Source organism: Microcaecilia unicolor, chromosome 1 (genome assembly GCF_901765095.1).
Source record: "Microcaecilia unicolor chromosome 1, aMicUni1.1, whole genome shotgun sequence".
NCBI lineage: Eukaryota > Metazoa > Chordata > Amphibia > Gymnophiona > Siphonopidae > Microcaecilia > Microcaecilia unicolor.
Genome location: NC_044031.1, coordinates 81672374 through 81687013, shown reverse-complemented (window position 1 = coordinate 81687013; position 14640 = coordinate 81672374). Strand labels below are relative to the sequence as shown.

General features: G+C 44.1%; 1 protein-coding gene across 3 annotated transcripts in view; it reads right to left on the bottom strand.

Moving 5' to 3' along the window:
* Positions 1-14640, bottom strand: part of WDR60 (WD repeat domain 60) — a 303464-nt gene that overhangs the window by 42522 nt on the left and 246302 nt on the right. For all 3 annotated transcript variants that reach the window (XM_030198750.1, XM_030198757.1, XM_030198766.1), the window contains exon 21: positions 4639-4738. In XM_030198750.1, the coding sequence (XP_030054610.1) occupies positions 4639-4738 (100 nt within the window). The remainder of the gene's footprint in view (positions 1-4638; positions 4739-14640) is intronic.

Sequence of the window (14640 nt, the reverse complement as noted above, 5' to 3'; positions counted from 1 at the left end):
GAATGCTTGGTGCCAACACGTTTTGGAAACCAGCAATGCTGATGCTCCGGAGCTCCCGGCATTGTGCACCGAAGGTAAGTGATGTAGATACCTTTTTGCTAATGAATGGTGCTAGTTCTTGGAAACATGCAGTACCAACAAGGATGTGGAATGAACACGCTGTCGAGCCTAACACCGGCTGGTCTCAGGGCACCAGGTTCAGTGGTCAGTTTTGATGCCTGCAGTCTGGGTGTGTGGAATACACTCAACAGTTATCGGACCCGATGTCACAGATGCCAACACTGAAGGACTGGACTGAGGTTCCCAGCCTCTTTTGTGACAGAATACAATTAAAATTCTCGTGGTTCAGTCCCAAACAGTGGACACATCAGATAGAGGGGTCAGTGCCCAAAATAACCCTGATGCATGAAGCACAATGCTTAAATCTGCTTGGTGCCTTCTGGGACATGTAGTGAAAAATGGTCCAAATAAAGGGCTCAATGAGTAAGGGGAATAAATTTAAACTATGCCCAAAAACCATAAATACAACCTGGGCCTAAGAAGATCTTAGGGCCAAAAATTAAAAAAAAAAATTATGGCAGAAATGCACAAAATTTGCTAGGGCACACAAAGTAGAGAAAATAAAAAAGGTGAAGAAGTGAAAAAAACCTGCAAGGGAAGACACCACAAAAAAAAAAAACCCCCCGTTTGACGCACTGAGAGATCACAGAGGCGACTCTCTGCTCCACTGAAAACAAAAGACTGTTAGTCCCACACTCACGAGTTGGGCAGGAAGACATCCACCCACATACAGGTGGGATGATGCCAAAGGCCTCTTAAAGAGATATTATACTGGGCAGCGTCAGCACCGGGGTCTGTTGGATAACATCACCCATATGTGAGAAACAATGTCCGTTGGATAACATCACCCATATGTGAGAAACAATGTCCTGCTTGTCCCTGGAAAATCATTAATACATCAGTGTAAGTCTGTAATGGGCAGCTGTTCTCCAACGGTCCACCGGAGGTGCACTGGCTCTATTAGTTTGTATCCTACTTTTATGCCCATTTAGTCTGAGTATGATGCACTCTGGGTATACCCTATATACTGTATATTTTCATACAATAATGTAAACAACAAATCAAGAGGTACAGGTGGCAACATCCTTATATCTTACCATAAAACCAGGGTTTCTTGAAACCCTGACGCAGAGCCGTTACTGGCTCAAAACATCATTGCATTGGTTGGTTTTCTGGCATGATCAGATAAGTGCTGATATGATAAAGTTTTTTTTGCACTCACTGTTGTAAAAATTGTTTTTTAAGTAATATATTTACTGATGTACATGAGGAGTTTCTGGGCAGATGATTATAATTTTGGAAGGAAATAGAGGAAGTTTCTGTATATTGGGAGATACCCTTTTGCCTCACATATGATTACCCCAGAACTACTACTACTATTACTTCTAATCATTTCTGTAGTGCTACTAGACATATGCAGCACTGTACAATAGACTTGAAAGAGAATGTCCCTGCCCAACAGAGCTTACAATCTAATCAAGATGGACAAATAAGGAAAAAGGGAATTACTTAAGGAGGGAATGATAAAACAGACATGGGCACTGAACAAGTGAATAGGAGTGAGGAGTTAAAAGCAGCCTCAAAAAGGTGGGCTTTTAGCCTAGATTTGAAGATGGCTAGAGCTGGAACGTGATGTACTGACTCAGGAGGTCTATTCCAGGCATGTGGTGAAGCAAGATAAAAGGAATAGAATCGGCAGAGGAGGAGAAGGGTACAGAAATTTACCCGATGAACGGAGTTCCCGGGGAGGAGTGTAGGGAGAGATAAAAATGGAGAGGCACTGCAGAGCTACACAGTGAATGTACTTGTAAGTCAATAAGAGGCATTTGAACTGTATGCGGAAATGGATAGAGAGCCAATGAAGTGACTTGAGAAGAGGGCTAATATGAGCGTAACAACACTTGCGGAATATAAGTCGTGCAGCAGAATTTTGAACAGATTGAAGGGGAGAGAAATGGCTTAGTGGGAGACCTGTGAGAAGCAAGTTGCAGTAGTCTAAGCATGAGGTGATAAGAGTGTAGATAAGGGTAGTATGCTCAGAAAGGAAGGGACAAATTTTAGAAAACAATTGACAGAATATAGCAGTCTGTTGGATATGTGCAGAGAAAGAGAGAGGACGCAAAGTTGATCCTAAGGTTGCAAGCTGATGAGACAAGATGATAGTGTTATCCACGGAGACAGAGAATGGGGAAACAGGAGAGGTGGGTTTAGGAGGAAAGAAAAGAAGCTCAGTCTTGGTCATGTTTAGTTTCAGATGGGGTTGAGACATCAAGGCAGCAATGTCAGACAGGCAGGCTGAGACTTGTGCCTGGATTCCTGCTGAAATTTCTGGTGTGGAGATGTAGATCTGAGAGTCATCAGCATAAAGGTGATATTGAAAATCATGGGAGGAGATCAGAGCACCAAGGGAAGAAGTATAGATGGAAAAAATAAGAGGTCCCAAGACAGAGCCCCGAGATACACCAACTGATAGTGGGATAGAAATGGAGGAGGATCCACCACAGCATACACTAAAAGTGCAATGGGAGAGATAGGATGAAAACCAAGAAAAAACAGAGCCCCGAAATCGAAGTGAGGACAGCATATCAAGGTGTAGGTGGTGATCAAAGCAGCAGATAGAACTGGCCAGAACTTAACTCAGAAACCAGAATTTTGTACTTGTAGTTGGGATTATTTTTCCACTGCATACATCACTTTTATGTCTGTCCACATAATACCTGGATAATTTATTTCCTCCCACACATAGAGGTGCATTTTCAATCGGGGACGCCCATCTCTAAGGGTGCCCATCTTCGAGGATGGCGCCGCCAAGGGGCGGGGCCAACTGTATTTTCGAAATGAGATGGGTGTCCATCTTTCGCTTCGATAATACGGTTAGGGGCGCCCAAATCTCGACCTAAATGCTGAGATGGCCGGACTTAGAGATGGGTGCCCTCGGTTTTCCCCCATAATGGAAACCGATGGCGCCCATCTCAAAAACGAATAAATCCAAGGCATTTGGTCGTGGGAGGGGCCAGGATTTGTAGTGCACTGGTCCCCCTCACATGCCAGGACACCAACCAGGCACCCTAGGGGGCACTACAGTGGACTTTGCAAATTGCTCCCCGGTATATAGCTCCCTTACCTTGGGTGCTGAGCCCCCCCAAAACTCACTCCCCACAACTATACACCACTATCATAGCCCTAAGGGGTGAAGGGGGCACCTACATGTGGGTACAGTGGGTTTCGGATGGGTTTTGGAGGGCTCCCATTTTCCACCACAAGTGGAACAGGTAGGGGGGGATGGGCCTGGGTCTGCCTGCCTGAAGTCCACTGCACACACTAAAACTGCTCCAGAGACCTGTATACTGCTGTCATGGACCTAAGTATGACATTGGAGGCTGGCAAAAAAAGTTTTGAAAGTTGTTTTTTTGAGGGTGGGAGGGTAAGGTTAGTGACCACTGGGGGAGTCAGGGGAGGTGATCCACGATTCCCTCCGGTGGTCATCTGGTCAGTTCGGGCACTTTTTTGGGAATTGAACCTGAAAAAAAGGGACCAAATAAAGTGGACCAAATTCTCGCCACGAACGCCCTTCTTTTTTCCATTATCGGCCGAGGGCGCCCATCTCTTAACCACGCCCCGGCACGCCCCTGTCCCGCCTTCGCTACCCTTCCGACACGCCCCCGGGAACTTCGGCCGTCCCGGTGATGGAAAGCAGTTGGGGACGCCCAAAATCAGCTTTCAATTATGCCAATTCTGGCGCCCCTGAGAGAAGGACGCCCATCTCCCGATTTGTGTCGAAAGATGGGCGTCCTTCTCTTTCGAAAATAAGCTGGATAGCGTTTCTGGCTGTAATTGGCAGATCGCATGTCCCGATTACAGCCCTTACCGCTAGATCAATGGGTGGCGTTAAGGGCTCAGGCTAGTTTTAGGCGCATGCTGGTTTCAGTTTTACCGCATACTCTTTTTCCATCCCATTTTAAAAAAGCCCTTTTTTGCAGACGTGGTGAAAACTAGTCCGGCACATACGCAGGCCACTTTTTACCACGGCTTAATAAAAGGACCCCTTAGTGTTTTGCAGACCACTGCTAGCATTATGCCCAGAAATTCAATGCAGGGCCACTTCCAAGTTTAAGGAGTCAGCAAAACTATAGCCTGTTAAATGCGATATCTGGCAGTTAACCGGATATGGCGAACTGCATAAACATAGGACTGACTTTTATGTAGTCCTATTTATGTGGTTACCTTGGCTGGTCAAGTGCTGAATATCAATACTTAATCGGCCAAGTGCTGACTCCATCTCCAGAATGCCCCCAGAGTAGCTGGTTTTGAATTAGGTGCTAACTGGGCATTTTTACCAGTACAAACTGGTTAGATGCCACAGAAAATGAGTGGTTAGCTCCAAATAAACAATTTAACCAGTCAGGAGCTGTTGGCTGGTTAAATTGTTTTGAATATCAAACCTGTACTAGTTCCATATTAAAACTATTACAACTTTGTAAATGGGGGCTCAAACATTCAAAAGTATGGAAAAAACATATACATTTTTTATTATTATCAAAGAAGAAGCAATACTTATACAAAGTTGTAAATACTTACAATATCTGTTCCAATCACAAAATGATTGGAATCCAAAGGCAGAAACTTAATATTAAGCGTCTGAGGGGTCTCTAGGCACGTTATATCTTTAGGAAAAAAGCTGAAAGAAGACAAAAGTAAAAGAGTCAGTCCTATCTTTATGCAGTTCGCTAATGGTATTTCAAGCAAATTCTGACTCAGTGATCTCAACACATGTCTAGGAGTATAAATCTTCAAGGCATTAGCAAGACAGACAGACATTTTAAAGCATTATCCGTCATACAATAGGAAGCCAATGTAGTTGTTTTAAGATGGGAGAAGTGCGTGTATAACGTGAACAACTTGAAATCAACCAAGCTGTAGCATTCTGAGCTACCTAAAGGGCTCAAGGAGCTTTATTCAGCAGATCCATAAACAAAGCATTATAATGATCAAAAAGTGGGAATAAGTATTTATTTATTGCATTTGTACCCCACATTATCCCATCTTTTTGTACAACAGTACAAAAATTCTTGGCATTCAAGCAGTCATATAAATTTCTTACACATTTTAATTTAAAGAATAACTTGCGACAAACACTCTTTAAATGTGGTTTCAGGGTGAGGGCAAAATCAAATATCTCATATCATCAACAGCAGGGATATCAAAGCCATTAAAATAAATACACAAGGAAAATCAAAATCAATCTTTCCTGACAAAAACAGCATCTGAGTTTTACTCATATTTAAAGAAAATAGCTATCAACCAAGATCTCACTGAATTCAAGCATAATATAAGAAAGGCAAATGTATCAAATATCCTATCTTTTGTGGGGAAAAATTGTATATCATCAGCATATTATCTATAATGAACATCCAAACAGGCAAGCATTTACAAAAGGGCAATGTAAATATTAGACAGTAAAGCAGAATGTGAAGAATCTTGTGGAAGAAATGTTTAACCATGAAGAAGCATCAGAATACGACTTAACTTGTAACTGTCTCTCACTCAAGAAAGATTCAAATAAATGAGACAGAGCCTGAGATACCTAGAGCTTTTAATCGTAATAATGTTTTCTATACATTTTTTTGTAAACCACTTCAATGTCTGTACGATTACCAGTATATCAAATAAAGATGGCCTATGAGCTACTAGTAATGTCTGTAATTAATCTACAATCATATTAGTGTCACATCTCTACTTCATGTCAGTAACTGAATGAAGGATTCACAAATTGTTCAAATTCACTATATAAGAACATAAGAAGTGACATACTGGGTCAGACCGACGGTCTATCTATCTAGTTCAATATCCTGCTTCCAACAGTGGCCAATCCAGGGAACAAGTACCTGGCAAAATCTCAAAGAGTAGCTAGTGACCCCAGGGATAAGCTGTGGTTCCCCTTGACTACCTTAACAGCAGTTTATGGCCTTTTCCTCTGGGAACTTGTCTAAACCTTTTAAAACCCAGATATGTTAACTGCTTGCACTACATCCCCTCTGGCAATTCAAGATTTTAACTATTCACCGAGTGAAAAATATTTTCTCCTATTTGTTTTAAAAGTATTACTATGTAACTTCATGGAGTGTCCCTTCGTCTTGGTACTTCTTGAAAGAGTAAATAATCGATTCACATTTACCTGTTCTATTCTACTCGGTAAACTGAACAGCTCTATCATATCTAGAGTGGAGGAGTGGTCTAACGGTTAGTGCAGCGGGCTTTGATCCTTGCAACCTGGGTTCAATTTAAACTGCAGCACCCTGTGACCTTGGGAAAGTCACTTAACCCTCCATTGCCCCATACACAAAAAACTTAGATTGTGAGCCCTCTAGGGACAGCCTGCATATAATGTGTACAGCACTGTGTATGTCTAGCAGAACTATAGAAATGATTCGTAGAAAAAATGATTAGTAATATCACCCTTCAACCATCTTTTCTCCAAGCTGAAGAACCCTAATCTTTTAAGCCTTTCCTCATATGAGAGAAGTTCCATCCTCTTAATCATTTTGGTTGCCCTTCTTTGAACCTTTTCAATTCCATCATCAGGCTCATTTTCGAAAGAGAAGGATGCCCATCTTCCGACGACTTTACCAGGTCCCGTTTTTCTTACGACCAAGCCACAAAAAGGTGCCTGAACTGACCAGATGACCACCGGAGGGAATCGGGAATGACCTCCCCTTACTCCCCTAGTGGTCACTAACCCCCTCCCACCCTAAAAAAACAGCTTTAAAAATATTACGTGCCAGCCTCAAATGTCATACTCAGGTCCATCGCAGCAGTATGCAGGTCCCTGGAGCAGTTTTAGTGTGTACTGCAGTGCACTTCAGGCAGGCGGACCCAGGCCCACCCCCCCTTACCTGTTACACTTGTGGTGGTAAATGTGAACCCTTCAAAACCCACCACAAACCCACATCTAGGTGCCCCCCTTCACCCATAAGGGCTATGGTAGTGGTGTACAGTTGTGGGTGGGGGTTTTTGGGGGGCTCAGCATACAAGGTAAGGGAGCTGTGTACCTGGGAGCAATTTATGAAATCCACTGCAGTGCCCCCTAGGGTGCCCAGTAGGCATCCTGGCATGTCAAGGGGACCACTGCACTACGAATGCTGGCTCCTCCCACAACCAAAGGGCTTGCATTTGGTCGTTTCTGAGATGGGCGTCCTTGGTTTCCATTATCACCGAAAATCAGAAACGACCAAGTAGAGGGACGACCATCTCTAAGGATGACATAAATGTCAAGATTTGGGCGTCCCCGACTGTATTATCGAAACGAAAGATAGATGCCCATCTTGTTTCGATAATACGGGTATCCCCGCCCCTTCGCCGGGACGTTTTGCGAGGACGTCCTCAGCAAAACTTTGGCGTCCCGTTCAATTATGCCCCTCCACATCTTTTTTGAGATATGGCAACACAATACTCAGACTGTCCCCTTCTAAACTTCCCAGTCTGTTCAGCTGATCTTAAGTTCTTAGAAGAAAAAACAAATACAACAAACCATACCAAAATGGTCTCACCAAAAAACAGGTTTGATATAACTATATTCTTGGAGAATCCTTCACTTCTGTAAAGTCTAAATCCAACCGATGGCCTGCATTATGTATAAACCCTAGTGTGGTCACTGTCATAAAAAAATCTGAACAAGTTATTGATAAAGACAACACATTCATATGTAAACCGAAATCATCCAAAACAATAGTAGTAGCCAAGGAAATACAAAATATTACAAAAAGTAATAGATCAACATATGCTGAAAATTAGTAGACAAGAAACCTGAGAAACAATATTCCAAAAATAGGGTCCAACCTGATCTTTTTATCAATAATGCCTCAAAAGTATCAGTAATATAGAATTGTCTCCTCATCAAGCTTAATGTCATTTGATAAATAACCATACTCCCACCCCTACATGTTTTCCTCTGTGAAAGAGAGTTGAAAAGCTGTTATTCTGCTTTCCTTCCTTTTTTGACATTCGGGAGCTGCCAACTGCAGTCTTGAATGTATAATTACTAGCTACTGGAAACCTTTTATCAACCCCTTGTCAGTGTTTTGTAAAACCCCTGATGTAGCCTAACCGGCGAAACGTGGCCATGTCGGGTCTATTTCAGCTCCAGGTCTGCTCTGATTTCTGTTGTAAGTTACATTCAGGCAAAGTAAACTATAAGACTTCTAGAGAAAGCAAAAATATTTATACTTCAGACAATGAAGGATTAAATTGCTTTTCCAAGGTCAAAAGGAATATTAGTGGAATAAAAGGATTTTTTTTTTCATTTGCAGGCTACTTTTAGGATGCAAATGAAAACTGTTCAGTCTTGTGTTTTATCCAGGTCAAATATTTCAAAACAGTTTCTGTGCAAACAGAACTGGCAGAAATGAGTTTATTTTAGTTACTGGCTATTTTGCTTGCTTGTTAATCCCTCTACAGACTTCAGATGAGGATACAAATTAATCAGGGTTACCTGGTCTATCATTAAAGTATTCTGATTACTGACAGGATTAAATGCAGAGGTTAAAGAAAAAATATGGAATTTAAATATCAGTGTATCTATTATCTGGTGTGCTCTTTTCAAATATGCTATTTATTTTGCTTCTAGACATTTGAAACATGCAATTGATATTCCACAATACTTTCATATGATATAGTATTTCACAGTATGATTGAGGTTGATTTAACTCACAGTATTATATTAACTATAAACCACATACTGGTTCTGTTTCCAATTATGAAATCAAACCTTTTTTTTATTTATTAGTAGCTAATTTTTAAACTGCAAGAAAAATGATGTCTATTTATCAAGAAGACATAGTAATATATTTTGCAGTTATTGTACCCTTAAGCAATACGAAGACCTATTCAATAGCACTGTGTTAGCTGGACAAGTTTCCAATTTTTTTTTTTTACCTTGCATAATGAAACAAAATCATGGAGTCTCTCATGTATGAATTACTGGTGTCAAAACTGCTCATCAGAGATAAATACTGTCAGCAGATTTTGCTTTTATTGCTATCTATAGCTAAAGTATGTTAGAGGTTCCATGAGATCTTGTCATCAATCTACCTTAGCTTTCAGTTATAACATGAAAACAAAGTAGAAGAATCTGCCCGAGGACATAGTGGTAATCAATACATTGGAGTTTGGGTTTGCTTGCTAAGCTGACTTCTGCTTAGGATGTCTGGGGATGAGGAAACTGAGGAGGCAGTATTCATGCTTTAGGAGGGAAAAGATTTCCAGACACTGCTCAACTGCTACATCTAGTGGTCAGCTTCACAGTACTGTATATTGTGTTCACTGGGATATACAGTCAGTGTTTTGTCCAGGGTTGGGGAGGGAGGAGAGGGTTAAATGTGAATGAAAGCTCACAGTACCATAACCCCAGTACTGGTCATTTCTATTTAGGCTGAAGTCATGAATGAAAAAGGAACAATCTCCTGGACCAAATAATAAATAGCACAAAGCACTCTAAAAAAAAAAAAAAAAGGCAAGGTTTAAAGTAGTCCCTGTAACAACATGAAAGCTATTCATTTTTACATTTGTACTACAGTAAAAGATAAAAGTGGGAAAAATAAGAGCAGACATCTATTTTATAAGTGAATAGAAAGCAATGATTCTCAACTTCATTCATCCAAGTGCCAAACAGGTCAGGTTTTGCAGAATCATCAACAATAACATTTCTTAACATACAGTTACATATATTTGATCTAATAACCAGACTCTTAGATCTGCTTGGGGTCTCACACTACTATACAGACCTACTTGTGTACAGCAATGTGTCCTGAATTTCTATGAAACTACATAGTTTTTCCTCCAACAAAAAGAAAGTGAAAACATAAAAATATCTTAACAGAAGCAAATTAATCTTAAAATTTATGAAACACTGGGCTCTCTCTAAAAATACTAGAAGTTCTACTTGACTATTAAATTTAGTGGCATTTCCTTAGCTTCACCACAGGCATAATTTCCTACCACCTTTCGGTGGTCTTCAGCTTACCCTCCCCTTTAATAATTCCCTTACTCAGGGCTGGTGCAACTCAGTTAGTGTGTTAAGTGCAGCAGGGGGCACCAGCCTTTGGAGGGCGCCAGTCAGAGTCTCAAGGAAAGTACCATCACTGCCACCTATGACTGTTCTTTTGGCCATACCACTGCCACATTGGGATTGGGCGGCAGGCCGAGTGGCCAACCTCCCTTCCTGCTGTTGTTACTGACTTAATTTGCAGTTACTATTGCTGCCACAGGTTTCTCTGCCTCTGTTCCACCTCCAAAGCCGCGGAACTACAGCAGTGCTCCAGTCCTTATGTTCTTAGCTCCAGAGGGAAAGGCCCTGCTCATCCCACCTGACTCTGTTGGTTTAATCTGGTGGTTTAAAGTAGGGACACAGAGTATATGCACAAATTCTGAATATTACACAAATCACAGTCAGGTTTTCGCCCCTACACAGCACAGAAACAGTACTACTCACTCTCCTAGCCAAATTCAAGCAGGAAATAGAAACAGTCAAAAACATCCTCCTCCTCCAATTCGACATGTCTAGTGCATTCGACATGGTAAACCATAATATACTAATGAGATTACTAGATAAGTTCGAGATTGGTGGTAACATAGAGAGGCATAATCGAACGGCACCGGTCATACAACAATACAACAAATCATTTCTACAGCGCTACCAGTCTTACGCAGCGCTTCACAATTGAACACAAAGAAAGAGTCCCTGCTCAAAAGAGCTTACAATCTAAATCAGGACAGACAGGACAAATAAGGGATAAGGGTAGGACAGATGGGCAGCCATCTCCGGCGCCGGCACCACAAGCGGGCGCAGCCAACTGTATTTTCGAAAAAGATGGCCGGCCATCTTTTTCTTCGCTAATACGGTTGGGCCCGGCCAAATGACAGAGTTTGCCGGGTTTGAGATGGCTGGCATCGGTTTTCGGCCATAATGGAAAAATATGCTGGTGATCTCAAACCCGGCGAAATGCAAGGCATTTGGTCATGGGAGGAGCCAGCATTTGTAGTGCACTGGCCCCCCTGACATGCCAGGACACCAACCGGGCACTCTAGGGGGCACTTCTAAAAATTGAAAAAAAAAAAAAAAAAAAGCTCCCAGGTGCATAGCTCCCTTCCCTTGTTGTTTAGCCCCCCAAATCCTCCCCAAAACCCACTCCCCACAACTCTACACCATTACCATAGCCCTAAGGGGTGAAGGGGGGCACCTAGATGTGGGTACAGTGGGTTTGGGGTTTTTTTGGAGGGCTCAACATTTACCACCACAAGTGTAACAGGTAGGAGGGGGATAGGCCTGGGTACACCTGTCTGAAGTGCACTGAATCCACTAGAAACTGCTCCAGGGACTTGCATACTGCAATCAGGGAGCTGGGTATGATATCTGAGGCTGGCTTAGAGGCTGGCAAAAAAGGTTTTTTGTTTTTTTGGGTGGGAGGGGGTTGGTGACCACAGGGGGAGTAAGGGCAGGTCATCCCCGATTCCCTCCTGTGGTCATTTGGTCAGTTGGGGCTCCTTTTTGAAGCTTGGTCGTGACAAAAAATGGACGAAGTAAAGCCGGCGAAATGCTCATTAAGCCTGGCTTTTTTTCCATTATTGGGCGAAGCCGCCATCTCATGAGCACGCCCAAGTCCTGCCTTCACTACCCTACCAACATGCCCCCTTGATGTTTTGCCAGCTCCGCGACGGAAAGCAGTTGAACCCGGCCAAAATCGGCTTTCGATAATACTGATTTCGCCAGGTTTAGGAGATCGCTGGCCATCTCCCAATTTGTGTCAGAAGATGGCCAGCGATCACTTTCGAAAATGAGCTAGATACTGTGAAAATGATGAGGCTGCTGTGATGATGAAGCTCCCACCTCAGGATCCCAGGTCCCTCTTTCACTCAGGGTGAGCTGGTTCTCAGTATGCAGATTTATGCAAATTAATCTACCACCCTTTTATGCTCAGGCTGACCTGCTTCTCCAAAAAGCAAACACAGTCAGGTTTCACCTCTCAGGCTATTTTCATACACATCTTTATTCCAGCCTCTGGGGCACACTTCTTTTAGCTTAAAACACTTTCACAAGCTTAAACAGTTCTTCCAGCTTAACCATTTCATTTCTTCCTACTCAGTGCAATCTTCCATTTTAAACATTTCTTCTTGCACAGTTCAATGTCCATAGATTTCTTCCCCCTGAGCCCTCTCACACATCCATTTGGGCTCAGCACTAACTCAGTCCCCGGACACACAGTCCCCGGACCCACACAGTCCCCGGACCCACAGTCCCCGGACACACAGTCCCTCTTCGCTGTTCTAGACTAGGGTTACCATTCGTCCGGATTTCCCCGGACATGTCCTCTTTTTGAGGGTGCCGTGGGGAGTCCGGGCGGATTTCCTCATTTGTTGGCTTTGTCCGGGTTTCTCCTCCTCCTGACTCGACTCCTCCCGTCGTCCGACGCCGACGTGCAGCGTCCGTGCGTGTGCGCTAGCCAGCCCAGCCCGCCCGCCCCAGTCAGCTGATTACAATGATCCGCCCTCCGTCCGTCCTCCTGCACGAGCAAACAGGCAGGCGCGCAGTGCAGTGCTTCAGTTCTAGTGCCTGCCGCCTGCACAGCCGCTGCCATATCGACGACGACGAGGTCAATTTTTTTTTATCCTGATTCCGACTTGTCTCTCCTCCAAGGCCTCCCTGTCTGAGTCCGGGGTCGGAGCCACTTTCTTTCGGATGGTACTGGTCTGGAGCTGGTAGGTAACTTGGTAGGCTGCCATGTGGCCCATGCATGCTGCCTTGTGCAACACACACGGATGTACACAGATGGAAGTATAAATAACGGAATAACTTTTCATAGGTAGAGTAGGAATTTGTTATAAATCATAAACGGTGTGTTATTTGGAGGGGCTGGTTATAAGGACACCTTAGCATGTGTTATATTCATGCACTGCAGAGATTTTTGTTTCTCCTGGTAAAGGACCACTAAACAGACATCAAGGTATAAAAATCAGGTGCTCAACATTCAGAGTTTCTTTCTAATTATTTATTTACATATTTATGGCAGTTATATCCCACATTAAACAAGAATTAGGGTTGGGTTTTTTTTGTTGTGCCTAGATCTAATGCAAACTCATAGTAAAGCATCACAAATACATTCATTTGTGATTATATACTTATTAAAAGTCTCCTGTCCTAATAACAGCATCAAAGCGGGGTTCAAAATGAAAATTTCCTTACACTGACAGTTTTAAAAACACTCAATACATTTTTATATGGACAGCAAAGGCTGTACTGGAGATTTGTAAACTAGTCTAGGTGGGGGAAGGAAGTGGGGAGAAGTAGAAGAAAACTGGGGCCCGCCTGGCCTGGGGGAAGGGAAGGGAACCTAGAAGCGTGTAAGGGGGGCGGGGGGGGGGGGGGGAAAGAGCTGGCAAAAGGTGGATGGTGAATGTATGCTAATACGATTGAAGCGGCAGCTTCCCGAGACTTCCATTGAAGTCTTGTATAGGGGGCGGGGCAAGGGGTGGGGCATGGGTGGGACAGGGGCGAAGAAGAGGTGTGCCAGGGGGCGGGGCATGTGTCCTCTTTTTTCTTAGGGCAAATATGGTAACCCTATTCTAGACACACAGGCTTTTCAGCTGGGACACACAGTACCTCTTTGAACCCATAGTTCTTCTACCTGGCACTCTAGGGCCTTCTTCCCCCAGCCAGCTTCCTTCTTGGGAACACCCAGTTCTACTACCAGTCCAAAGGGCACAGCCAGTACTTCTCATGGGGATTCCTCTTTGCTTTAGTTACCAGCTCTCTTTTCCAGCTGCCAGCTCTCCTCTTCCCTTCACAACTCAGGAGGAGTATAAGTAGTTAACAGCCAAACAGGACCCAGCCCATAACCTGCTGCACCTGTTTCTATCCCCAGGACTCTCCTCGGTCTTAGCGACCTCCAGCTATCCTCCAGGACTCGCCCCAGGTCCTAGCGACCTCCAGCTATCCTCCAGGACTCGCCCCAGGTCCTAGCGACCTCCAGCTATACCTCCCCTTTCTGGCTCCCTTCAGCGACTCACCTAGCCCTTTTCCTTGGACATTTTAGGGGAACTACGCCCCCTAGGGGCCTAACCTGGGTAGGACAGCCTCTTCCTTCTTACATACCCCCACCCTTAAGATATTTGCTGCTCAACCTCAGCAACTCTGTAAGCCTTTTCCTCTGAGGAGCAGCAATTCTTCCAAGAGGGCATACACTTTTCCAGGCTCATCCCTGTTCTATCCCTGGGTCTCACCAACCCCCATCTAGGCTCCTCATCCCCCTCTTAGCACATCCCATGGCCCCGGGCCCTTCCCATTCACCAGGCCCGAGGGGTTTCCACTGCAGCGGGCCCTACCTGCCCCTCTTCTCCTGCAGCCCCCTCCCGCCTCTTGGGTCACCCGACGCTACCATGAGCCCTCCGAGGGAGGGGTCACCTAGCTCGCCTAGGTCCCTTATCTTTCTCCTTAGCACCTCACATGGCTTCGGCCCATCCCCCCGTTCCCGGGGACCTGAGGTGCCTAACCGCAGCAGGTCCTATCTGACCCTTCAACTGCAGCCACCT